The sequence below is a fragment of the Borostomias antarcticus genome (assembly GCF_949987555.1).
Source record: "Borostomias antarcticus genome assembly, chromosome: 2".
NCBI lineage: Eukaryota > Metazoa > Chordata > Actinopteri > Stomiiformes > Stomiidae > Borostomias > Borostomias antarcticus.
Window position 1 is genome coordinate 15323814 of NC_140235.1, and position 27100 is coordinate 15350913.

A 27100-nucleotide genomic window follows, 5' to 3' on the forward strand; every position below is an offset into this window, starting at 1 on the left:
GCCCACATTGCCACCTGTGTCCAAGATGCCGTTTGTCTGTGTGATGTGGAAGGTTACCTGGCTGGTGGAAGGTTACCTGGCTGGTGGAAGGTTACCTGGCTGGTGGAAGGTTACCTGGCTGGTGGAAGTTAGGAGGTGGAAGGTTACCTGGCTGGTGGAAGTTAGGAGGTGGAAGGTTACCTGGCTGGTGGAAGTTAGGAGGTGGAAGGTTACCTGGCTGGTGGAAGGTTACCTGGCTGGTGGAAGTTAGGAGGTGGAAGGTTACCTGGCTGGTGGAAGGTTACCTGGCTGGTGGAAGGTTACCTGGCTGGTGGAAGTTAGGAGGTGGAAGGTTACCTGGCTGGTGGAAGTTAGGGGGTGGAAGGTTACCTGGCTGGTGGAAGTTAGGAGGTGGAAGGTTACCTGGCTGGTGGAAGTTAGGAGTTGGAAGGTTACCTGGCTGGTGGAAGTTAGGGGAGAGCTCCGATGCGACGGCTCTGGCGATGTCCGAGTCCTGGCAGGCAGAGAGGGCTGCCTGGTCCGCTGCCTCGGCCTTCGTCCTGGCATGAGCTGTCCTGCACACACACACACACACACACGCACACACACACACAGAAAATGCATGTTAGCTAAAACAACAATGAAACTCAAATATTCACACACACACACACACACACACACACACACACACACACACACACACACACACACAGAAGGCCTGTTAGATAGAAAAACAATCACACACATACACACACACACTCAAATATTCACACGCACACACAGAAGGTATGTTAAGCTAGAATGACAATGATACACACACATACACACACACACACACACACACACACACACACACACACACACACACGGAGAAGGCGTGTTAGCTTGAACAACAATGACACACACAGACACACATGCAGATGGAATATTAGCAACAGCAACAAGTAGTCTACAGTATATACTGTATACACATTCACATACACATGCAAGCACATGCACGCGCGCACACACACACACACCCCTTCAGAGGCACTTTCATTTGTACAATGCAGTATGTTCTCCGTAGAAATGCACTAGCGTGTTACACTTCCGCAGCTAGATAAAAGCACCTCTGAAGGACATCGCACTTTGACACTGATGTGCGTCGCATCACTTTAGATTTCAAAGTCAAGGACAGAACATAATTAGTACTGCCCTGCTCAGCTCTCCCCTGCTCAGCTCTCCCCTGCTCAGCTCTCCCTTCACTGCTCTCTCTCTCCTTCCACCTCTCAGCTGTGTCACTGTCTCCCTCTCTCTGAGGGATGATGCAGCACTCTGCCCATCCTGCGCTGCCGTCTCCACACCAGATCCTACTTTTCCCACACCACAGATACCCACATTCCCGCACACACACACGCTCACACACGCACACTCCCGCACACACACACACGTGCACACGCACATGTGCACACGCACACAAACACACACACACACACACTGATGACCATCCATCAGAAAACCTCAACTATGTCGACCCTAGTTTTAGAGCAAATGTTATGTGGGATATAAACAGCACTTGGGGGCCACGGTAAACTTACCAGAACATTCCATACATAGATGTATATGTATAAAACAGGCCTGTATAGAACAGGACACGCAGTGAAAAAAGGCAACTAGACCTAACAGCACAGGGCTGAAATGACCATAATAAGTTTTGGGAACATGGTCAGCTTAGCATTAGCGCTGAGAGGCATAGCAAGAGCACACCATGGTAAGATGGTCCCTTACTGACAGGGCTGGGCGCTGACCCGCTAAACAAACCCCAAGAGAGATACTACACACACACACACACACACGTACGTACGCATGCACACACACACGCAAGTATGTATGTTATGCCTCTCGCGTGCACACACGCACACACACGCACACACTCTCTCTCACACACACACACACACACACACACAACACACACACACACACACACACTGAAAGCCATGGCTAGCTAAGGTCCAACACTGTGCACCATGCATTAGGGACAGGATCCTCCCCCCCCCCTCTACCCAGAGTACATTCCGGAAGACCCAATAATGCAACATGACATGAAAAGCAGATAAATGTTATCTAAATGCTATGAAAGGCAGTGGGTGACTCTCAGGGGTTTCACAGACCCTGTCCTCCCAGCAGGAGAGCCATCACACGGCGTTACCAGGACAGAACAGTGCATGACGAGGCAGAACACAAACCGGGAACAAAGGGAAAAGGCCTAGGCCCCCCGTAGCTATACGCCACACACACACGGGCTAGTGTGTGGAACTGTCACCGGGCGTCCTACTTTACATCACTGGCCCTGTCTCCCTCTTACTCCATCTACATCCTTTCCTCTCTTCTTCAATCAATGTCTTCCTCTGTCTCTCTGGTGTTCTTTCTCTCCCCCCCCTCCCGCATCGGTACGACCCCAAACAAACCGGCCGGCTCTATTTCTGACGGCTGCTCCGTCCTTGGACAGCGAGGCGTCCTGTACTAGCGACGCCCGGGGAGCGAGAGATATTAAAATGCATGAGGAGCCATGTGCGGGGCGAAGGGGGGCAGGCAGACTTAACTTCCTCTCCAGAAATAAGTCTGCGCCCCGGGGACAAAGGACGCACTTAAAAACGTGCGCGCCTGCAAACCCATATGCTGAGACACCAGCGCCGGACGCGTAAATCACCCTTCTATTTCCTCAGCGGGTGAAAGCAGCTGAGACGTCACGCGTGTCCGGCGCCGCGAGGGTGACGGGGGCCCCACAGGTCCCCGGGGCCTGGCGGGGAAGTCACGGCCGAGGGGACGACATGACGCGGGGCCATCCAGGGGTCCCAGACAGGCCGTCTGGCAGAGGAGGGGGTTGGTGACGGGCGGGGTAAGAGGCGCCAGCGAGAATCACCTCACACCTCCTCCAAGTCACGCTTCCATTCTCTCTTCATGGCCCTACTGCATTCTCGTTAGCGTTTTATTCATACATCATATAGCTGCATATTCCACTGACCATCGCCTTACTGGAGCTATAACCATGATCAGGAATGCACCAGCTGTGCCACGTGTCTCTCTCTCTCTCTCCTTGTCTCTCTCTCTCTCCCTCCCTCCTTCCCTATGTGAGTGCCTCCCCCTATAGACTCCTGGGCATGTAAAACTGCTGAGGTATGCATCTCAACCCTCTAATTTTACTGTAGGGTTAAATTTCAGACCCCTGCATGTGGCGCGATGCGGCCTCCTTTTGGGCTCGCTGTACCCTCGTCTCCTGCAGTAGTGTGTGTGTGTGTGTGCGTGTGCGCATGTGTGTGTGTGTCTACTGGCCCCCATCGCTCCCCACGCAGGCTCTGACCTATTTGAAGAATCTCTCACATATGCTGACACAGTTCTGCACCCTCCCCTCCTCCTCTCTTTATCACCCCCCTGCCCCCCCCTCTCTCCCCAGCCCTCCCCCTCCTCTCTCTCTCACCCCCCTGCCCCCCCCCCCTCTCTCCCCAGCCCCTCTCTCTTACCCCCCTGCCCCCACCCCTCTCTCCCCAGCCCTCCCCCTCCTCCCTCTCTCACCCCCTCCCAGCCCACTTACCCCTGACTGATGGAATGTACTCTGGTGCATAATGAGATAAGATACGGACCTGAGACACGACCTTGGCTCTGACCTTGACCGTGGTCCACACAACACTCAACAGTTCAACCCAACTCCTATCTACCCTGCACCCCCCCAAAGTCATCAGTCACTAAGTTAGCAGGGTGGCTGCGATGGATCAGTTGGCTCATGCCGCTTCTGTACCTGTCCCGTGTCTGTGAGACCACCTCAGCCAATGTTTTTGACATTGTCCCTTTGGAATAAAAAGTCTCTGTGAAACCAATATACGATTAGTTTCCTCAGGAACCTGCTGATACGTGGTATCCTAATGTAGCTGTTGTGTACCTAATAGCCCACTTGTAACAAGGGATTTGAGAACGAGTGATTTGAGGAGTCAAATCCCTCTCAAGCATCTCTAAAGGACGTGGCTGTGTTGAGGTTCCTAACCTACGAGCACCTCGTTCAGGGCTTAACGCACATCACATGGCTGAAACTGGCCAAGTAGCCCACCGATAACAGACCCCCAAAAACATCACTTTGGCCCGCTACCAAAAAGCGATGGATTTGATAGTGCCGGTGGGAGGACTGTGTCACTCAATTCAAGTGACACATCATCAGTGAGCTACAGTACAAGCAGGAAACATCTAATGTGTCGCTGATGTACAAACCAGGCCAGCATTGTTCTCTATTTCTCACACAGTCTGACGTAGTAGCCAGCATAACTGAATGTCTGAACAAATTAGCACTTAGCTTGCACATATCTCCTCTAACCCCAAGTCCGGTGTTGAATTACCAACTGGTGTTAATAGAGGACTACTTAGGCATGACTAACACTGTTAGTGGTTAGCAAAACCTGACACTCAAATTATTCGGGAATTATTCCTGTGCTCGACTGGGGTTCGAATGACCAGGGTGGCTGTGATGATGGCAATAGCACATGAATCTTTAAATGGAGCAGTGCAGCGCTGCTATTATGAGATAAAAGAGGCTCATGTCTATGTCTAGGGAGACGGCTAACGTGACAGCAGGAGGGTGGCACTGCCCATGTCGGGGCATCAAGTATTTTCAACTGCAATGTTATCACTCTGACAGACGTCATCCCCTTTGTAAATAACTACAGAATACAGAAGACCCAGGCACCAGGAACAAACAAACAAACAAACAAACAAACAAACAAACAAACAAACACACAAACAAACAAACACACAAACAAACACATACACACAAACATCTAACTTCTAAAACAATGTGAAGACATGTCACCCACTGCTGCCTGAAGCAGATTCCCACAATAAGGCTGTGGTTGACGGTGATAAGACAAAGGGACAGGCGGCCATGTTGAGAGGGCGGGGAGAACACAGCACAGGAGGAGAGCAGAGGGGCGGCTGAACAGAGAGGCGAGGAGACGACGCGCGCCTGGAGAGGAGGAGGACAACAATGAGACAGCACGCCCATCCCCGTGTCACGCAGGGAGCTCTACCTCTGACCAACCAGCATCCCCGCGTCATGCAGGGAGCTCTACCTCTGACCAACCAGCATTGCGACAGGCAGGGAAAGGTCAGCGGGAAAGGTCATATTCAGAAATGCAGCACATTTGGTATAGTACCTGTATGCTGCGATAAAGTAAATGCCAATCGGCACGCTAAAATGACAGAGCTGAGAGAGTTACTATAGAGAGTCACTACAGCTTCACTGTGAGACCAGATCAGCAGGTGGTAGAATGAGCCTAAGGCACACTCCCCAGGCTCAAAACATGTGCTTTAGTGTTTGGATCCTCCTGATGTGCCTATAACAGTTTTTGTCATTTTGTACCAATGTACTGTGTGTATCGATGCTTACTGTATGTGATTGTTTTTTAGTGTGATGTTTTATTGCGATTTTCTACTGCCTGCTGTGATTTGTACAGCACTTTGGTCATCATGAGTTGTTTTTAAATGCGCTTTATAAATACAAATTGACTTGACACCAGAGTTGCCCAGCCCAGCTCCTGTCAGGGGCTTGTGCTGGAACCCCCTTGTGCTGGATCCCCCTTGTGCTGGAACCCCCTTGTGCTGAGCCAAGAGAGTGTGCTGGAACCTTCATTTAGTGACCAGCACATGGTAGGAAACTGTAGGCCTATAGTCTCTTGGGTTCAAAGTCAGTTTACAAGCAGGAGAGCCAGGTGGAAACCGATTGGAAAGCCCGAATTGAGACAGATGCTTTATTTCTGACAACTGTCAGGAGAATCGGCTTTGATTAAATAGAGAGAAGCCGGAGCAGTGACATCCCGGTGTGGATTACTCATATAATCTCAGATTTTAGTGAACCCTGAGAGGACTGGTGGTCACATGGGGGGGGGCTTACCTGGCGGCCCGCCAAGCACAGGTAGGTGTGTGTGTGTGTGTGTGTGTGTGTGTGTGTGTGTGTGTGTGTGTGTGTGTGTGTGTGTGTGTGTCTGTCAGGTCTCATATCTTAAGCCTATGATTTGGCAGCAAATATGTGTATTTGTTTCCCTAAGGAATGTGGGGACACAGCAAAAAGAGAATCTAGAACCGCGGTAGAACTAACGGCTAATAGACAGGTGAGGAAGTAAGGACAGGGCAGGTAACTACAATACCCATCATCCTCCAGTATGCAGGCACAATAACACACCTGATACAGTATATGGTAGCTGCCTGAGAACTAGTAATGTGCATCCTATTGTAAACATGCACGCACACACACACACACACACACACACACACACACACACACACACACACACACACACGCTAATATCTAGTTCTAAACTCCTCTTGTATGGAGACATCACATTGCCTACTCAAACCTGAAACTATTAAAAACTATAGCCTACATTTGCTTTATGCGTCCCATGAAAGGCTCATGGGGTTGCAGCTGATATATAGATAGATAGATAGATATATAGGCTACAATTGCTTTACATGCCATAAGAATACACAGCCCAATGATCTACCCTACTCGCATTCATGAGGATATTGATAAAATGTAGGCAGTCTGCAATATTTTTCCAGCTTTCCTTCCTGCCTTTGGCAGTAGCAACTGTGTTGTGCTTGGATTATATAGTTCATATTTCTATAATCCTCGTGTAAAATGCGGAGGACGGAACTTGGTTATGCATATTGTTTGCCTTGTCCATGGCCGTGTCCGAATACTCATACTCAGGTATACGATTTGGTCATTTCGTGCAAATACCTCCCCTTTTACCCTGAACGCGCCCATAGCTAGATTGGACCAGCTGGGTAGACTTAACGAGTTCATAGCTCCCGTCGTGGTACCATTTATCCGTGATTGAGGTTGTTTGGTTTACTCGAGCGAGCTAGCGAAAAGTTATCCTGGATATGTTGAACTATCTTCGTAGTACAGGGCCCTGGTCTATTTTTTCCGTGAGCCATGAGTGAATGTGTGTGAATAAAGTGCAGAGGAGCAGAGAAATGCTCTTCTGGTGTGAACAGCCAGGCTCCTGCTCCGTATCCAGTCTGAACCTGGCGTAAAGGAGGCACAATCAGTACCAAGGAGGATCAGTGAAACAAGGAATCAATGAATGAATCAGAATCATCATCTCAGTAAGCGAGTGTGTGTTTTCACCTCAATGAATGAATCAGAATCTTATCTTTAAGCAAGTGTGTGCCTTCACCATAGTGAATCAATGAATGAATCAATGAATGAATCAGAATCATATCTATAAGCGAGTGTGGAAGACAGCAGAAGATGCAGCCATCGAATGTCGGGCAGGTTTTGATCCAGCGAGGGCTTAGGTGAGTAAACATGGCGTCGAGCTCCCCGCTCCGTTAATGTGAGAAGCCGACCTATCACGCCGCTGACATGGGCTTTCGCCATGGAAACCACCGGGGACACTTCAGCAGGCGGTTCCAAGCCCTAGCCCGTGTTAACAAACCAGCCAATGAGAGGGCTGAGGTCTGAGGTCACGTACACGTACACATACACACACACACACACACACACACACACACACGCACACGCCGACATGGACAAGTACATAGACACATACAACATCTGCTGTGTTTAATGTAGCAACAACCACTGGGTTTTGACTTGGCGTAAATAAAGGGTTTTACAACTCAGCTGTTATCACGCAACAGTGGCAAAGTAAACACACACACACATGCACACACAGCATGGCGTGTTTGATTTGACTACGTGGCTCAACATCCGACACTGAACCGCAAGAGTAAAGGTCACATTGCCTGGCAACCGCTTGAGATCGAGGTAGTTTTAATTATGGGCTGTGGATATTCTCCTCCTGTGCACACACACACACACGCGCGCGCGCACACGCACACACACACACACACACACACACACACACTTACTTGCTTATGGTTGTCCATCGTATCCGATGATGACAATCCTGCCTCTGCTATTCATGAGTCTTCATGTGGCTGTAAAGTCCAATCCGTGAGCCACACTGTCTGCTACAGACAGAACAGGTGAAGGCACTGACTGGGGGTGTGGGTGTGGTACTGGCTTCATGTCTCTTCAAGCGTCTCCTGGTCCGTCGATCACCTCTGTCCTCCTCAAGCTTCTGCACCCCTTGTTGACAGAGCTGCCGCCAGATGGAACGTTGAGCGGCAGTGTCCTCCAGCTGGTTTGGGTTCAGGCTACACTTTTTCATGGTAGTCTTCAGTTGGTCCTTGTACTGTTTTTTCTGGCCCCCTGCCAGGCGACGGCCAAGATGTAACTGGCCATACAGCACTTTACGGGGTAGGCGCTCCCTCGGCATCCGGATGATGTGACCAAGCCAACGAAGTTGGTGCTGGGTGACTGTAGCCTCCATACTGATGCAGTTGGTCTTGCGTAGGATTTCAGTATGGGGCACTTGGTCATGCCAGGTTATCCCCAGGATGGACTGGAGGCATCTGATATGGAAGGCCTCGAGCATCTTGAGGTGGCGACTGTATAGGGTCCATGCCTCACAGGTGTAGAGGAGAGTTGTGATGACAACTGCCAGATAAACTGATACTTTGGTGTGCAGGTTGAGGTCTTTATTTTGGAAGACCCTTCTCATGAGTCTGCCAAAAGAGGATGACGCTTGTTTAATCCGGTTTTGTATCTCTCTGTCGATGCTGGAGTCGTCAGAGAGGAAACTGCCCAGGTATTTGAAGGATTCCACTATTGTAAGTGGTTTGTCGGAGACGGTGAAGGTTGGTGAGAGAGATGGAGGGGTAGAAGCCCACTGGCATATAACTTCAGTCTTTCCGTTAATGGAAAGACCAAGCCTACCATACGCCTTTGCAGCGGCTGCAAGGGTAGCTTGCAGGGCTTCCGGAGTATGGGCCACAACCGCACAGTCATCAGCATACTGTAGCTCGATGATGCGCTCAGATGTTACTTTTGTGACTGCCTGGAGCCTACGGATATTGAACAGATTCCCGTCAAGTCTGTAGTCCACAGTAACTCCACTATCCCTCTCGATGTCCTTGTGGAGCAGTAGCGTCACACACAGGAGGAAGATGTTAAAGAGAACTGGAGCGAGGATGCACCCCTGGCGTACACCAGTGCACACCCTGAACGGCTCGGATTCCTGGCCTCCGGTGGTCACGCGTGCCATCATCCCTTCGTGGAACTGCCGAAGGATGTAGACAAACCTTCGTGGGCAGCCAAACTTCAGAAGGATGTTCCATAGGATCTCCCTGTTGACTGTGTCGAAGGCTTTTGACAGATCGATGAAGGCTATGAAGAGGTCCTGTTGTTGCTCCCTGCACTTCTCCTGGAGTTGTCGTGCTGCAAATACCATGTCCACAGTAATCCTGTTCCTCCTGAACCCACACTGTGACTCGGGCAGCAGCTCCTCCAAGATGTTCTTCACCAGCCTCTGTAACATGACTTTGGCCAGGACTTTTCCAGCAACAGCCAGTAGTGAAATGCCACGGCTGTTGCCACAGAGGGACTTGTCTCCTTTGCCTTTATATATGGAGACAATGTTAGCATCCTTCCATTGCTGGGGGACGGTCTCATTCTTCCATACATGTGAGATGGTGAGGAAAAGCGCACGGGTGCAGAGGTAGCCTCCCTGTCTGAAAACCTCTGCAGGGATGTTGTCAGGGCCAGGGGACTTGTTGTTTTTTAGCGACCTGACTGCACTATGAACCTCTTCAAAGGTTGGTGGAAGGTCAAGATCTTGGATGGTGGGGCGGATAGGTAGTTCACCCAGGACTGAGGGATCTGTTGGGGAGGGCTGGTTCAGCAGTGTTTGAAAGTGCTCTGCCCACCTTCTCGTGATGAGTTTCTGGTCCTTTATGAGGGTGGTACCATCTTCAGACTTCAAGGGAGAGACGGAGCAGTTTCGTGGGCCGTAGATGGTTTTCACTGCATCATAAAAGTTGTGCATATCATTTCTGTCGGCACAAGATTGTATTTCATTTGCCTTTGCTATCCACCACTCATTCTGCAGGGCACGCAATCTTGACTGCACCTCTTTCCTGGATTTTTGCCACTTTTGTCAGAGAGTCGTTGATGTAGGATTATTGAGGACAGCACTGTGTGCTTTGTGCATGTCTTTGAGCATGGAAGTTATTGTGCCAGTGTTGTCATTGAACCAGTCCTGTTGCTTTCTGCCCTTATACCCGATGGATTGGGAAGCTGCCTCATAGAGCCTAGAGTTCACAGATGACCACTTTTCATCAATAGGGTCATCTGTGCTCAGGAGATGTTCAATGTCCTCCAGGTTTACAGCCAGAGACAGACGGAGGTTGTCCCGGATCTCAGCCCTTTCTAGCTGGATGCAGTCAAGCTTCCTCTTCCCTGACCTCTGGAGACGGACAGCAGGGCGCACTTTCACCAGGAGCCTGGTCATGATGAGTCGGTGATCTGTCCAGCACTCAGCCCTTCTCATTGCACGTGTGAGTAAGACGTCTTTTATCTCAGAGCGCCTCACAATGATGTTGTCCAACAGGTGCCAATGTTTGGAGCGTGGGTGCATCCAGGATGTTTTGTGCTTATTTTTGAGTTGGAAGAGTGTGTTCGTGATGGTCAAGCCATGCTCGGCACATAGGCTTAGTAACCGCAGGCCGTTAGCATTGACCTGGCCAATGCCATGCCCACCAATGACACCACTCCACACCTCGTTGTCGTTCCCCACTCTGGCATTAAAATCGCCCAGCAAAAAGATCTTGTCCTCCTTGGGTATACGACGGAGGGCCTCGTCTAGTGACTGATAGAATCGGTCCTTCACGTCGTCCCCTGATGGTAGTGTTGGTGCATAGGCACTTAGGAGGGTTGCATAGCGTTTCTTGGCCAGAGGGATCCTGAGTGACATGAGCCGTTCACTTATGCCAATCGGTGTTTCGGTGAGTCTTGGTAGGAGGCTGCTTTTTATTGCGAGTCCCACACCATGCTGATGTTGTCCTCCGGTGGGGTAACCCTTCCAGAAGAAGGTGTAAGTATCTTCCTTCAGGGAGCCTTCATCCAGGAACCTTGTTTCACTCAGGGCGGCAATGTCAACATTGTAGCGGTTGAGTTCCGCTGCAATGAGTGCAGTCCGTCGCTGAGGTCTTTCGGCGTTGCCGTCCAGCAGGGTTCGAACGTTCCATGTTGCCAGTTTAAGGGGGATAATTTTCTTTGCTTTATTTCGACCGCAGGGTGGAATGCCCCGACAGGCGCGGTAACCTGTCCAGGGTAGATTAAGTGGGCAATGTTTAGGCCACCTTTTCTAGGCCCCTCCCCCTAGGGGGTGAGCAGTGCGCTCCTAAATAGGGCTGCTCAGTCGCACAGGGGTCTGCCTAGAGCAGCTGCCACTTGTCGGCTGCTAACGACCATAGATAGCCCTGTGCCGCTGACGTGCAGGGGTCTGGTTAGAGGCTTCCAGTCTATTCGAACCTGCCCCCGTCACCAGGCACCCTGTCGCAGCCAGACTTCCCATAGTTTCCGGTGCTGGTCTCACCGAGGCAGAGGTGGATACCTGCGCAATGACCTTATTTAGAGTGCCGTTGGGGATGCGCATGTCCCAGCAGCACTTCTTCGCCGCAAGAGGGTGGGATCTGGTGGCAAGGGAAACCCAAGACGGCCAGCACTCTCCCACAGCTGCAGGAGGCTGCCGGAGCTCCAGTCTTTCGGAGGACCTGTCGTGCGCCGCCACACACGTTGCTTTTCTCTCAGGGTGTGCTCCCCTAGCCTTTGTCTTCCTAGACTTACCCACAAGGCAGCAGGAGAGTGGTTGGTCAATGCCAGGGTGTGTCCACTTCACGTGGGCCTGCACATTAGACCTCTGGGGACCACTGCAGCTCCGAGATCCCCTTACAGTTTCGCCTGGGACCGCGAGGTACCCAGTTTCCATGTGTGGCCGCGAGGAGGCACTGCAGGAGTCTTGGCAGTAGAGAGGCTATGTACCGGCAGGAGGAGACTTACGCACTCGGCTCCTCTTTTCACCCCCTGTGAAGGAGGCTAGCCGGCGGCAGTAGCTGAAAGCAGAAAGTAGCAAGCAGAGGCAGCGTGCAGCATGCACTACAACTACAACTACTACTACCCCAGTAATACTGCACTATCGCATCATCTGCCCTGTGCACTAGCACACACACACACACACACAGGAGCTGCAAGATCCCCAGCCTTGCCACTCCAGAGCAAGCAGTAGCCATTAATAGTCCTGGTGGTCCAGGTGTTCATGGTTGAAGGAGAACATGAAGGAGTGATTGTGTGAAGGAGTGATTGTGTGCTGTGTTGTTTTCTGGCATACAGCTACCCAGAAGCACACTCCTACCAAACCTTCCAAACATATCTGACCGGGAACAATTCAGCCATTCAAAGACATTAACGCTATTTTAACCACCGCTACGATGCAGGTCACACGGCTCCAAGGGCGCTTGGGGATCATTCTGTGAATTTAACACTATCTGCTAATTCAACGATCCAAGGAATGTCCATGAACAGCGCGTCGACGGAACCACGGATCCCAGCAGCAGGCAGAGAACCTTCGCTCGGCCCTGGGGCCCCGGTCAGGCTGACTGGGATGACAGACCTGAACCTCCGCTCGATCCTGGGGCCCCGGTCAGGCTGACTGGGATGACAGACCTGAACCTCCTCACGGCCCTGGGGCCCCGGTCAGGCTGACTGGGATGACAGACCTGAACCTCCGCTCGGCCCTGGGGCCCCGGTCAGGCTGACTGGGATGACAGACCTGAACCTCACCCACTACCGCTGCACAAATGGCTGTTCAGTCTGTAGCTACTGACACTGTCACATTCAAACTCCAGGCTCTCTTTCAAGGACTTGTAAAGCTATTTGTTTTCCCGATCCAGCCATAAGACTGCTTCTCTCTCAAGTCAAACGCATTGTTTTCTTTTGAGCTCGAAGAGTGCGCACGATGACTAATGTGAAACACACATCGACACAATGCACAGATGTGTCATTGCACAAGTTAAACAGAATGAGCACAGAGCATCCGGTTACTTATGTGTGTTCTGTGACCTCGCTGGAAATTCTCAAGAGGACACACACACACACACACACACACACACACACACACACACACACACACACACACACACACACAAAAGGAGTTGTGCAACGCCACATCCCTGGAGTCTATGGCGTAGAGAAAGGAAGAGGCTCACTCCCTCTCTCTGTGAGTGTGACGGAGACCTAGGTCAATCCAGGATCTCAAACACACACACACGCACACACAGAAAAGTTGTAGAATAATGGAGAGAAACAACACACAATCCTGATTTAAGATGAGGTGAACTATGATATTGCAAATGAAATAAAGGTTAGGTAGAGAGGAGCACGAAACCACTCGTACGGTACAGGGGGACTGTTTCATTTTTAATCCCTGCAGGCAGACCTGAACAACTGTTCCCGTTTCTGCACCATGCCCTGGACCCCTAGGTGCCCTCCTGCCCGCCTGTTTCTGCTGGGGCTGCAAAGATATGCACCACTCAAGCCTGGGCCATGCAGCGTAATGGCATGTTAGTGAAACCCTATATCCACACGGAGCACAGGCACACAGGACCCAGGCACACAGGACCCAGGCACACAGGACCCAGGCACACAGGACCCAGGCACACAGGACCCAGGCACACAGGCACCAGGCACACAGGCACACACAGCCCCTCTGACAGGTCACACTTCTACACAGGGAGCCCAGGGACCAAAATAATGATGCTACAATAATATATCTCGCTCTCAGTGAAATCTCTCTCTCTCTCTCTCTGTGTCTTTCACACTTCTTCCTCTCAGAATCAGAAAGGTTTTATTATAGTATGAGCTAGACAGATTACCCCATAATACCAGGACACCTACACACACACGCACACACACACACCTACAGACATGTGTGCGCACACACACACACACACACACACACACACACACACACACACAACCATTAAAAAAACTATTCCCCAAGTAGTTAAACATGATATTATGATTATACTGTGTGAATCTGAGCCCTGTTGTAAATCTCTCTCATACTGTACGCCATGTGAAGATGCTCCGGGGTGGGGTGTGGACCAGACAGTCTGAATTGCATCAGCAGAAATAATAATAGCTCCTCAGCACTCTGATAGGGGCGCGACTAGAACCGTTCATGTCTGATATGGATAGGGGAGGCACACGTGTGTGTGTGTGTGTGTGTGTGGTTGACACGGTGTGTGTGTGTCTGAACTCCCTTTCAACCTGTCAGCAGTAACTCTTGCGTTACCTCACCACAACGCCATAAATATCAGAGACACTCAGTGGAAGAGTATAAACAGGATATGGCTAGAGATTGAGGAGCCAGAGAGAGCTACACCCTTTTGACGTCACACACTCTACTTACAGTTAGACTTGTCTACTGTACATGAGCCGGCTTGAACGATACTGTCGGCCATTCACTGTGGTAATAACTCATCACTGTGGTAATAACTCATAAAAAAAGAATTGATCATCCACGGCCTCTCCATCCGCCTTACTCACGTGTCCAACCAGTGTACATGCCACCCGTCACCCAAAGCCCTCACCCAACCCTCATCCATCAACCTAACCCTCACCCATCACCACCAACCCTCAACCATCACCACAACCCTCAACCATCACCCCAACCCTCAACCATCACCTCAACCCTCACCCATCACCTCAACCCTCACCCATCACCCCAACCCACACCCATCACACCATCCCTCACCCATCACCTCAACCCTCAACCATCACAATGTCAATGTAATTTTATTTTTATAGCACCATTCATACAAATCACTGTAGCACACAGTGCTTTACATAAGGAGAAGGAGAAAAATATGAATCATAAACACAGTGAGAACAGATTTAAAAGAAACAATAAAAGTAAAATAATTAAAAATTAAAAGATAGTATGAAATAAAATAAAAACAGAATGCAAATTAAGAACACTAAGATATTAAAACGAGTAAAGCTATGTGGTAAAAGCAATTTTAAAAAGGTATGTTTTAAGATCTCCCTTAAAAATTGCCATGGTCTCAGCCATTCTCAGGTCCTCTGGCAGGGTGTTCTAAGGGGTGGGGGCATACGAACTGAAGGGTGCCTCCCCATATCTCTTAGTCCTGGCTCTAGGACCTCCCCCTGCCTCTTAGTCCTGACTCTTGGACCTTCCCATATCTCTTAGTCCTGGCTCTAGGTCCTCCCCATATCTCTTAGTACTGACTCTAGGACCTCCCCATATCTCTTAGTCCTGACTCTAGGATCTCCCCATGCCTCTTAGTCCTGGCTCTAGGGCCTCCCCATGCCTCTTAGTCCTGGCTCTAGGACCTCCCCATATCTCTTAGTCCTGACTCTAGGACCTCCCCATATCTCTTAGTCCTGGCTCTAGGGACCATTAAAAGTGCCAGAGGACCCGAGGGACCTACTAGGTGTATATTTTAAGAGCATATCTGATATGTATTTAGGTGCTGGATTATGTAAGGATTTATAGACAAATAAACAAATCTTTTCTAAAACTGACAGGTAGCCAGTGCATTGATTTTAAAATGGGTGTAATGTAAACCAAGCTTTTTAAGAATGCTGCAGCATTTTGAATCAGTTGGAGTTGATTAGTTAATTCTTAGTCAAGATGATTAGCTTTTTTTGGTAGACCAGACAGGAGTGTTAAAATAGTCCAACCTGTTGGTAATAAAAGCATGCATTAGTCTTTCAGTATTAGTCTAGACAAGGAAATGTTTCACCTTGGCAATGTTTCTTAGGTGATACAATGAGCTCCTTGTCACATTCTTTATATGGGCCTCAAAGCTAAGATTAGAATCCAGCACGACACCTAAGTTTCTTGCCTGGCATTTCGTATTCAGTGACATTGGGCCTCATTCATTTACAATATTGTATGATAATGTTTTTCATTATTTTACAAAGCGAGAGTGCTATCTTTCCAATATCCCTGATGCGTCGGGTCCAACTGTGTGCCCTTCCCCGAATACAGCGTTCACTGAACCAGTATATCCCATGCATTTTACTGACGCTGATGAATATGACAGGTGGAGTCTGGTCTTTAGATTTTCGTTTGGGCATGCTATGTTGACAGCTGTGTATTTTATAGCCTACATGTTTGTAGAGTGTAGGCTATTGTAGCCTATATTCTATCACTTTGACATGTTGCACTGTTCTGTCTCGCTATGTTTATGCACCAAAAACCCATTCTGAAGAAAAACAACTTGGACTCCTCAGTCCTCAGTAATGTTAGACCAATCTCCAGCCTCCCCTTTTTCAGTAGGCCTACAATTCGAGAAAAAATTTATTAAAAAAGCTAAATGATTTCCTAGCTGCAAATTGTATCCTTTTCGGTTAGGTTTTCGCCTGCCTCAGAACCCAGACAGAGCGCTGGTCAGGGTTGGAAAAAACCTCAGAATCAATGCTGACTCAAAAAAGCTCTCTGTGCTCGTCTTCCTGGCCCTGAGTGCAGCATTTGACAGTGTAGAGTCTAGCGTGTAGACCATGATATCCTGGTTAGAAGAATAGAGAACAGGGTCGGCCTCAAAGATCAGTTCTAGGGCCCTAACTGTTCAGTCTGTTACCTCTATGTGATGTTCATGAGAAGGAACAACATTAGTGACCATAGCTATGCTGCTGACACCCAGCTCTACATTTCTGTGACACCGTTTTAGAGCTTTTGTGATCATGAGGTCAAGGATGTGACCTCGGTTGTGAGTGGGTCCAGTAACATGTTGACTAAAGTCCATGGAATTCAGGAGGTTAATGAAGTCCCTAGCCTTTTGAGTCAACCTAATTGTCTACATGCAGATTCAAGTTGCCAGTAATAATAATCTGATCATAGTTTGTGTGAATCATAGAAAGGAGCTGTTAAAAAGGTAGGGTATTTCTTGGGTGGTCTACAGAGAGTTAGTGTTAGAGGTGGGGAGTGGCACTTTACAGCTGATATTCAAATGAGTTAAAATCATCAAAGGAAATGCTCCTGCAGCTCAGTTGCTATGGTAGCTGTTCCTCCCCCTTTTCCCCAGTCTGGTAGACTGTGAGAAAATGTAGTTTTTGGGAAGAGGCTTCAATCAGGGCTGCTGATCCATTTGTATCCAGCCAAGTTTCAGTCAGAAACATACAGTCTAGTTTATGTTCACTTCACATATAAGATCATTTATGACAAACATCTTGCCAGCAAGGGACCTGATATTAAGAATAACATTGACCTGTTCTCATGGTGGGGGGACTGGCTCGAGCTACACTTTGTAAGAGGCATAGATATCAAAGTGTGTGTGTGTGTGTGTGTGTGTGTGTGTGTGTGTGTGTGTGTGTGTGTGTGTGTGTGTGTGTGTGTGTGTGTGTGTGTGTGTGTGCAGCCAGCCGTACAGGCAGCGGTAAACACACACTGTCTCTCCGAGCCCCAGACAGGTGACAGCAGGACAGTGCAGCTACAGTACTGCATCAACAAATAAACCCTTACCACTCCTTCACCTTAGTCTCTTTCACTGGGTTCCTCTCTCTCTCTCTCTGTCTCACTCACTCTTTTCCCTCCCTTATTCCCTCTCTCTCCCTCTCTCTTTCTCCCTCCCTTTCTCCCTCTCCCTTTCTCCCTCTCTCTTTCTCACTTATTTCTCTCCCTCTCTCTTCCCCTCTCTCTTTTGTCTTTTCTCTCGCTCTCTGACACACACACACACACACGCACACGCACACGCACACGCTCTGGGGGGCTGATATCCAGGAGTGATGGTGGGCTACTGTATCAGTGGGGTGACAGGGATATATTCCTGGCTGGTGCTGATAAGCAGTCTCCTGCCTTGCCTTATATAGTCAGTGCACAGTGCTGACACACCACCGGAGTAGCAGACACCGCACGCGCTGTCCGTGAGTGTGTGTGTGTGTGTGGAAGGAGAGACAGTGCAGAGAGGAGGGGGGGAGTGTGTTTGTAAGCGGGAGGTAGAGTCAGAATGAACTAACAGTCCAGTGTGACTGATGATAATACAGCGGGGGGGGGTAGCCAACATGCTATCCTGCTAACACATTACTACACCGCGTCAGGAAAGGCTAGCTCGGGCTAAAACATACCGTAATGCTAGCTACTGGTATTAGCCAACACAAGATGCAAACAAAATTATTATTCTGACTGACTGACTGACTGACTGACGCCGAGTCGTGTCCTAACATGAACTGGTGAGAAGATGACATCATCGACACTCACTCACTCACACATACAGTAGTGCTGCATGGCGACTATCTATAGTCTTGTACGGTATGTACTGTAGTTTAGACTACACAGCTGATATCAAACAGCAACACAGTGTAGTAGTGCGTATTGTAGTTATGTGTAGCAGTAGTCAACAGCACAGGGTCCAGGGTCTCTGGATATCTGGTGGGTGAAGATGATCTGAGTGTGTGTGTCCTGTAGCTAACTGTGTGGGGCTGCAGGGTGTAACCTTATGAGGAGAGCTACTTTTCAATAAGGGGAATGCCAGCCAGCATTACTCACTTATCTCAATTCACAGGCCTGGCCAACACACACACAGCACACAGCACACAGCACACAGCACACAGCACACAGCACACACACACACACAGTGTATGATTTCTCCCATTCATACACTGGACAGTTACATTGAGAGTGTACAGAGAGGAGGAGAGGCCCATCTTCCTTCAGATAAGATTAACTAATTAACTGTGAGTAAGAAAGCTGTGTCATTCATGCACCCCTGCAGTGAGCCAGCCCTCTCTCTCTCTCTGTCTCTCTCTGCCTCCCTCCATATTTCTGTCCTCCTTTCTCTCTCTCTCTCTGCCTCCCTCCATATTTCTGTCCTCCTTTCTTTCTCTCTCTCCCTCTTTCTCTCTATGCCTCCCTCCATCTTTCTGTCCAGTTGCTCTCTCTGTCTCTCTTCCTCTCTCGCTCTCGCTTTCTCTCTTGCTGTCTGTCTCTCTTTTTCTCTTTTGCTGTCTCTTTCTCTCTTTCTCTCTCTTTCTCTCTCTTATCCCCGATCCGTTTTTCTTCCTCTCTCCTCCTCTCCCTCCCTCTCGTTTTCTCGACCTCTCCTCATCTCTTTCTCTCTCTCTCATTCTGATTGCAGGGCCAGGCAGTGGAGAGGACTCTACACCAGACTCACACTAGCTCTCCTTGCTCGCTATCCAGGGGCGGTGCATGCACTTGGCATACAAGGCAATTGCCTAGGGCGCCGAGGCACTAGGGGCGCGCGGACAAACCCGACAGTAAGAATTGTCCCCGCAAATCAACAAATCTCCTAACAATCAGAATTGTCCGCTAGCACCCCCCCCCAACAACTTGTCGGGGGCGCACTGTCATTATTTTGCCTAGGGCGGCCAATTGCCTCACGCCAGGCCTGTCGCTATTGATTTGCGTTGCCCTACAGGCTGATGGAATGGTTCAACTCTGCTTTATTGCCAAAGGAGTGCAAGGTAATGGGTGTTTGTGTGTGGGGGGGGGGGGGGGGGGGGGTGGTTCAATCTCTTGTGTCCTCTCCTTTCTGCCATCTCTTCATCTTTGTCCATCTAGACTGTTCCGAGTCTGTCCAGAAACCTCCAGTCCACTCCACTCGCCATCTAACAGAATCCACGCTCACTCCCCTGGCCTCTCATCTCTCCTGTTTCCTTCCTCATCTCTCTCTCCTCCCTCATCACTCCTCCCTTCTTTCTCCTGACACTTGCGCCGGCTTTTTTCCTCTCCTCTCCAATCCTCTCCTCTCCAATCCAATCCAATCCAATCCAATCCAATCCAATCCTCTCCTCTTCTCAGCCCCCCCCCTGGGACCCGGCAGGTCCATTCCGGGTCATTGCAGCCAGATCACGTGACTTGTGTGAGATCGATACCGCCGCATCACTACCACACACTGCACAATGCCACTTACACAACCATCAATGCACCACCACCACCAACCTGGCAACTGGACTGCGTATAACATCTGGCTCTGTGTTCACATAGAAGGATATACGGGTATTGGTGAGATGGAGGAGCAAATCGGATATCACAGACGAGCCAATAACAAGGCAATCCTTCCATCAGGGAGTACTATGGGAGTTACTACGGCGACCTGAACGTAGCAGTTACTGTCCATGCCATCGCTTTGTTGTTCTGCTGGGGAGAGAGCTCACTGGGGAGAGAGAGCTCACTGGAGAGAGAGCTCACTGGGGAGAGAGAGCTCACTGGGGAGAGAGAGTTCACTGGAGAGAGAGCTCACTGGGGAGAGAGAGCTCACTGGGAGAGAGAGAGTTCACTGGGAGAGAGAGAGCTCACTGGGAGAGAAAGAGCTCACTGGGAGAGAGAGCTCACTGGGAGAGAGAGCTCACTGGGGAGAGAGCTCAGTGGGGAGAGAGCTCACTGTAGACGACAACAGTCTCTTTCAGATGCATTTCCTCTCGCTCTTTTTATAAGCTCAGCAACCCCCCCTGCCTCTCTCTCTCTCTCTCTCTCTCTCTCTCACACACACACACACACATCTCTCAAACACACACATGCCTAATACTGTCACAGTCACTTCCCCAGTACTCTATGTATTGTACTGTGTGCTACGATGTTTGCATAAACATAATTAAACAATCTTTTTCTCCCATTGCTGAAATATGAAATTGAAGGCACTGACAACTGTCTAAGGGCCAGAAAACAAACTTAAGGCCGGTCTATTGAGTGAGTGAGTATTAGGCTGGGGGGTGCATGGCGTCAGCGATTACTATATTAAAGAGACGGACTGTGACCGCTGATAGGTCAACCCTGGATAATCCTGTTCAATGTCTGTCTAATGGTAGACCCCTCTACAAGATACCCCTCATATCTGTATGTGTGTGCGTGCGTGTGAGAGAAAGAGAGAAAGAGAGACAAGGATATACAGATCAAGAGAGAGAGAAAGAGAGACAAGGATATACAGATCAAGAGAGAGATACAACAGACGAAGATCGAGAGAGATAGAGAGATAGAGAGCGAGAGAGAGATAGAGAGCGAGAGAGAGCGGGTGTGAGGATCGTATTTGTGTTTCCAGTGTTTTATTTCTAACAATCCTCTCCGGTGACCCCGCGTACCCCCGTGCGTCCCTCTCTGGTGCCAGCGGAGTGGACCGGTCGCCGAAAAGGTCACGTCCAGCCCACCTGTTAAAGAGCAGATGCCACACCAGCGCGACGTTTGGCACGGGGAACAGGTATCGCTACCAGGGAACGGCAGATGCACTTGGCGTGTGAGCAGTTACGACTGTATAACACACAAGGCACGTGAACCCCCCCCTCCCACCCCCACCCACCCCCGCGCTCTCTGGGCATCTAAGATATGGGCAGAGAATATCGCACTCAACCCCCGGCAGAACGAGCAGCTATAAAGTGCCACACAGAAGCATTCAGGGAGCAGCACAATTAGGGCCTCTGTCATGGGACTCGGCTTTAAGAAGGGGCTCTGCGTTCCATCAGACCCGGACATTATAGTCCACATAAAGTGGTATTAATAATAGTTCCCTGGGAATGTTGGCAGCCGCCTCCAATAGGATGCTACCCATCTGGACGCTGCAGCGCGCTGGTGGTGGGTGTGTTGTCGGCAGATGGACAGCACGCACACGCACGCACACGCACACGCACACGCACACGCACACACACACACACACACACACACACAGGCTCAACCCAAAAACTATCGCACGCACACACACACACACACGCACGCACGCACACACACATGCACCCCTACCTGGAAGCTGCTATTTCCACTTTAGTCCTGGCGATGGCCGCAGCCCGCTGGGCCCCCTCCACGGCCCGGTCCACCTTCTCTTTGGTTTTGGGGTTCTTAAGGGGAATCAGCTGCTTCCTTATTCCGCGCACCAGCACGTTGTTTTTGTACTTCCCTTCCTCCCTGGTGCCCTCTGGGAACACCGTGCAGCCGTAGCCGTGGCGCTTGTTGTTCAGCCACTCGCCCTCGTACTTCATCCCGTTGGAGCGCTCGCTGACGCCGAAGCCGTTGCGCTTGTCGTTCTTCCACTCGCCCATGTAGGTTTCAGTGGTGGTGGCGTCCACGTGGTCCTCCAGTGGCAGATCATCATCCGGCGTCTCGCCGTCACCCAGCGACACGGTGGAGTTGGCGTCGCTGGAGCTGATACGGCTCATGGCGGCGTCGCTGCGCGCCGAGCTGCGCTTGCTGGAGATGGACGTGCGCGAGTCGGACTTGCGCAGCTGCCGCAGGCTGCCGAAGAGCGAGCCACGCCTGAATAGGCCCTTCTTCTTCCCCGCCGCCGCCGCCGCCACCTCACTGTCCGAGTGGAAGTTGAGGACGAAGCCGCCGCGGCCGCCGCTGGGCATGTCGCCGCCACCGGAGAGGTCCTGGGGCACGGTGCCGTTGCTCTGCTCCGAACGCAGGGAGGCGAAGGAGGTGCGCAGCGGCGAGCGGATTACAGCAGCCATGCCGTACGGCACGCTCTGGCGGACGCCGTAGCCGTGCCGCATCCCGCCCATCCACTGGCCCTGGAACGTCCCTGGGGGGGAGGGGGGAGGGGGGGGGCAGAGAGGTGTAGGAGTGAGTCCGCTGCTCTAAAACACCAAAGGAATCAGCATCATCAATACCCCCGATATCTGTCTTTATAGTCACATATGGACGATACGACATATGGGCTCTGTTTGAATCCTCTGTTCCGTTGTGTGAACTTTTCAAAATAGGCTACTATTAGACAAATCTTCTACAGGACCTTAATATTACAAAAAAAAACAAAAAACAATCCACTTGTTTGTATTTGTCAATGTGGCAAATCTAAAAACAAAAACTGTGCAACACCACTGCTTCAGACAATTCAGACCGGGCCATAGCCTACCTGCTACCGTACACTGGGGCACCCACTGATCACCCTACTCCATAGGAGCAGTAACCCACCAATAGGCTGGTAGGCATGTGCCCTTTGGGTCTTAATCTGGGCTCCGACGGAGGTCAGTGCTTTATTGAGATTCTTTATTAGATGGTATGGAGACCCACCTGGTGTCTTTTGGATAGCAGCGGCCAAGCCAGGAAACCCAGTCCCAGGCAACGCGCCCCAGTCTGCCTGAACTAAACTCACCTCCTTCACTTCATCTAATGAAACATTTTCACTTGACATTCCTAACTGTAGCAGATCCCCTGATTGTAGAAGAGAATTGCCGGTACACAGCTCAAATGAGCATCCACCTTTCCATTCCCTCCAGGGCTTTGAGCCTGGTCAGGGCTCGCCTGTAGGACCAGGCCATAAACAGCCCACCCTCTGCTCACTAGATAAGCAGCCAGAACATGGTCTTAGCCTGGCGACAAGCTCTCCGAATGTACCAGGATCATAATAGCGCCAAGAACCTTGGATTCCCCAGCAGGGGGGAAGCTATTATGGGATGCCATCTCGTTGTTGCCTCAGCAATGTCACCGTGAGCATAACTAACGCAATCACCTAGATGAGATTAAGGTGGGGAATTCTAAATGCTAATGCTCATGAGTCACTGGGAGAATGGCCTATTTCAGTCTCCTTCCTGACAGAAGACATCCACCAGCCATTTGTCTCTTAACTACGGGGGAGGGGGGGGCGAGTGCACGAATCACAGAGCACAATGTCCCACCAATCCCTCTGCGGTTGGGTGCCAGTGGATTGTTGAGGTATAGATCTTCTATGGGTTGGTTTTGAACTGTGGACCACTGAACCAGCTGTGTAGAGCCACGAGGACATGTTATGTCGCTGTGTTCAGATAAGACTGACCTCCCTCACCCTATCCATCATGGCAATATGGACTATATATGAGATCTTTGTTGGGCATTTGAGGTTCATGTATTCCATTCCAAAATATGATCTTCTGTTATTATGTGATCATTGCCCCCTGTTCAAATAGAATATAAAGACTGGCCTAGACTCATGAGTCTCTAAACGCTTTGGTCAACTAGAGACTGAAGACATTCGTCCTGGTTTCATTGCTAAAAGTGGGTCGAAACAATTTGAGAGATTGAAAAAAGCCTTTGCAGAACCAATCGTCTTTAGAGTAGTCCTTCCAAATGCAGAGCAGTGAATGTTTTGTTTTGATTTGGCATCACGAGACTAAGACTGACCTATTTACATTGTCCATATGGTGCCTACTACTACTACTACTACGACAATAGTCCTATAATCTCAACCCCCCGCCTCCTCTCTCTCTCTCTCTCTCTCTCTCTCCCTCCCAGGGTATGACTTAAATGGGTATTAGGAGATGCACTGATGCTGGAGCTGTGTTATCTCCCTGTGACAGACTAGGTCTATGAATCCTCCACTAATCAGACAGATCACACATCACCCAGAGGTCTCAACCTGATCTGCTCTTTCAACACTCCCATTGAGCACGTCAACAGGCTTGTGTCTTCTCAACGCACCTGGACTAACCTCGAAACAATCAACCCCGTTTACTGACAGCAGGGATACACATCAGTGTGACTTTTATGTTGGTAGGCTTAGGAAATGAAACAGGACAGGTGATAGACCGGCTATACTGGATCTATGTGCGCACTTACTTCGCCCTTATTTGACAATTTCAAACTCCTCATCATTGCCGATGTGTGGTGTCGCGCGCCTGTGACGGGAGAGGGTTTGCCCTCGGCCTGAATACACTGTCACGTGAGTAAAAATCAATGGTTGAAATGCAAGTGGCTGGTCACGTAACAAACCAGATAACTAATCTGGCGTGTAAACAATAGCCTAGTCGTCATCTCTTAAAACCATTGATCATGTTTAGGCTACATGATTAGGCTATAAGATCTATTTAGAGATTGCCTATAAATAACAGTAGTGTATGGCGCATGGAACAGCCAACTCAACTTAAACCCCAATAGCCTAAAGGCCTTCCTGTTAAGGTTCGCTTTAGATTAATGGATTAAAGCATCTCCATTATCGCCCCATTCTGTCTGGACTAACATCCTCGCAGTCGCACGCACTAATGGCACATCTACTGGACATCGGTTTAAAGCGACACACGCGATCGGATCATGTCGTCAGTCATTGCAAACCTCTGCTAACTGTATCTTACCACCATCGCCATAGGTCTCGATCCCGTATCCGTCCTGCAAGCCGTTGCTCCAGGTCCCGTCGTATCTGGCAGGTGTATTGTGGCTCTGGCGGACACCGTAGCGACCCTTAAAACCATGACTCCACTCGCCTCTGTAGAGCCACTTCCCTTTAGTTTCCACGCCGAGCCCGTGTCGCTTCCCCTGGGACCAGTAACCCTGGTAGGTATTCCCGCTTGGCCAGGTGTAGACCCCCACTATCTCGAAGCCGTGGGACCAGGACCCGGCGTACTCGCCCTGGCCCTTGGGTCCGGTGCAGATGCCGTGTCCGTGGGCTTTGCCATCTTCCCAGCCCCCGCAGTAAGTGCCTCCATCGTCGAAGTCGAACCTTCCACCCGTCATTCAGAATAGGCTAGAAATAAAGCTGAACGCGGCGTAGACTCAATTGTCTCGTATTTCCCCCCCGCGGGATCCAGGACCGGAGATGAGAAGAAAGGATGAGCACAAGAGGATGACTCTGTTAACAGAAGTGAGGAACAACACCAGTGACGATGGTGAATGTGATGAACGGGGCGCGTATAATTCCAGAGACTGATAGCCTATATGTAATAAATAAAGCATGCATAATGGTCAGTGTGTGGGTATGAATGGTGAGCGTCATTTACCCGAGGCGCACGCTGTATCCGCCGCTGTGTTCTCTGTCTCCCCCCTCACCCACCGTTCAGAGGGAGAGAGAGAAGCGTCGAGTCGCAGCCGATGAAAGACACTGCCAATTGGAACGTCATGCCGGTGGAACCTCCCACTCTCGTCCTCCCTCGGCTAATTAAGAGCGTGTATGCGCTCGAGCCCTCTGAATAATGTACCGCTGTTCGCCAATAAATCATACTCCAAATGGCAGAGCTCTGCGGCTCGCTACCCGCCTCTGACCGACAGGACATTTAAAAAACGCGCCTTTCGCCGTGCACAGGTGTGTTCCTCGCAGGTCTATTTTAGTGTTATGAGTCAATGGGAGAGAGAGAGAGAGAGAGAGAGAGAGAGAGAGAGAGAGAATATATATCTACATGCAGTCTGTTCATCATAGCAGTTGTATTGATGCCACACTATCTTATCAAACTATAGCCTACTAAAATATTGTTGACTATAACAGAACACTATGTTCATGTGTGGCATGTGTAGGCCTAGGGCTCTTATATAGTCTAGGTCTGTATAATAATAAACAGATGTCCCTGAATTTAAAAAGATAGGCCTACATCTTTGTAAGCACGGTTAGACCTGGCCAAGTCTTAGATTTGAGGTTTCAGTTCAGTAGGTATAGGGTAATCTCTAATAAAATGTCAAATGATGTTTGACATCAAAGACTACCGTGAGCTGAATAGACAGATGAGAGGCTGAGCACATTCCTAGTATGTGTAAACAATATGCATGGCAATAAACTGATCTTCAATCTTGAATCTGCAGAGATTTACAGTAAAAAAGGAATGGATAACGGTGACCTCTGCTGGTCATTCAGGGCAAGGTTGGTAGATACTGTAGGTATAGTAGGTAGACACAGCCGAAATTGCCTATGCTCGAAATTGCATCGTGGCAGCCGAAGTATACAAAATGTATGTTCAATCAGTTAAATTGTTCAATAAGCGTCCAACTATCCTAGGCCTATATAAGCCTACTCATATACATCTTTGGAGATTTAAGATTTTAAGATTAAACTTAACTAGGCTATAAATTAACTCACAAAACGGGTATTTGTGATTTGACATTTTCAGATAGATCTGATGTCCAACAGCCCTGTTGGCTGTGTTTTAGTGTAGTTTCAGCAGTTTGATAGGGCTTTGGAAAATGTAGTCCCAGACACGACCATCTTGTTTCTACACAGGTGTATCTATTCGTCTGATTGCATAGGATTCTATGCAGTAGAGCCAATCAGACAATAGATACACCTGTGTAGAAACAAGATGGTCGTTCCCCAAGCCCTATAGGTGACCGACAGACATCGGCGACAGTAGGCTACTCGGGCCGGTGTCTCCTATAGGCAGAATAGGCAAATGCCTCGCTAAACTTTTTTCGTTTTTAACTATAAAATGTGTTAACGTTCTCATTAGATACAGTAAACTCAGATTTCCGGGAGTCCGCCCCCACTCCCCCAGCAATAGATTGATCTAATTGGCTGAGGCCAACCGAAAGTGATACTCAAGTGC

The 27100-nt window shown here is 49.7% G+C and overlaps 1 protein-coding gene across 1 annotated transcript in view; it reads right to left on the bottom strand.

Moving 5' to 3' along the window:
- Positions 1–25307, bottom strand: part of jph1a (junctophilin 1a) — a gene marked incomplete at both ends in the record, with an annotated part of 40602 nt that extends 15295 nt beyond the window's left edge. Inside the window, 3 exons of the mRNA XM_084460642.1 lie at positions 436–554; positions 21627–22404; positions 24929–25307. Of these exons, the coding sequence (XP_084316768.1) occupies positions 436–554; positions 21627–22404; positions 24929–25307 (1276 nt within the window). The remainder of the gene's footprint in view (positions 1–435; positions 555–21626; positions 22405–24928) is intronic.
- Between the last annotated feature and the right edge of the window lie 1793 nt (positions 25308–27100).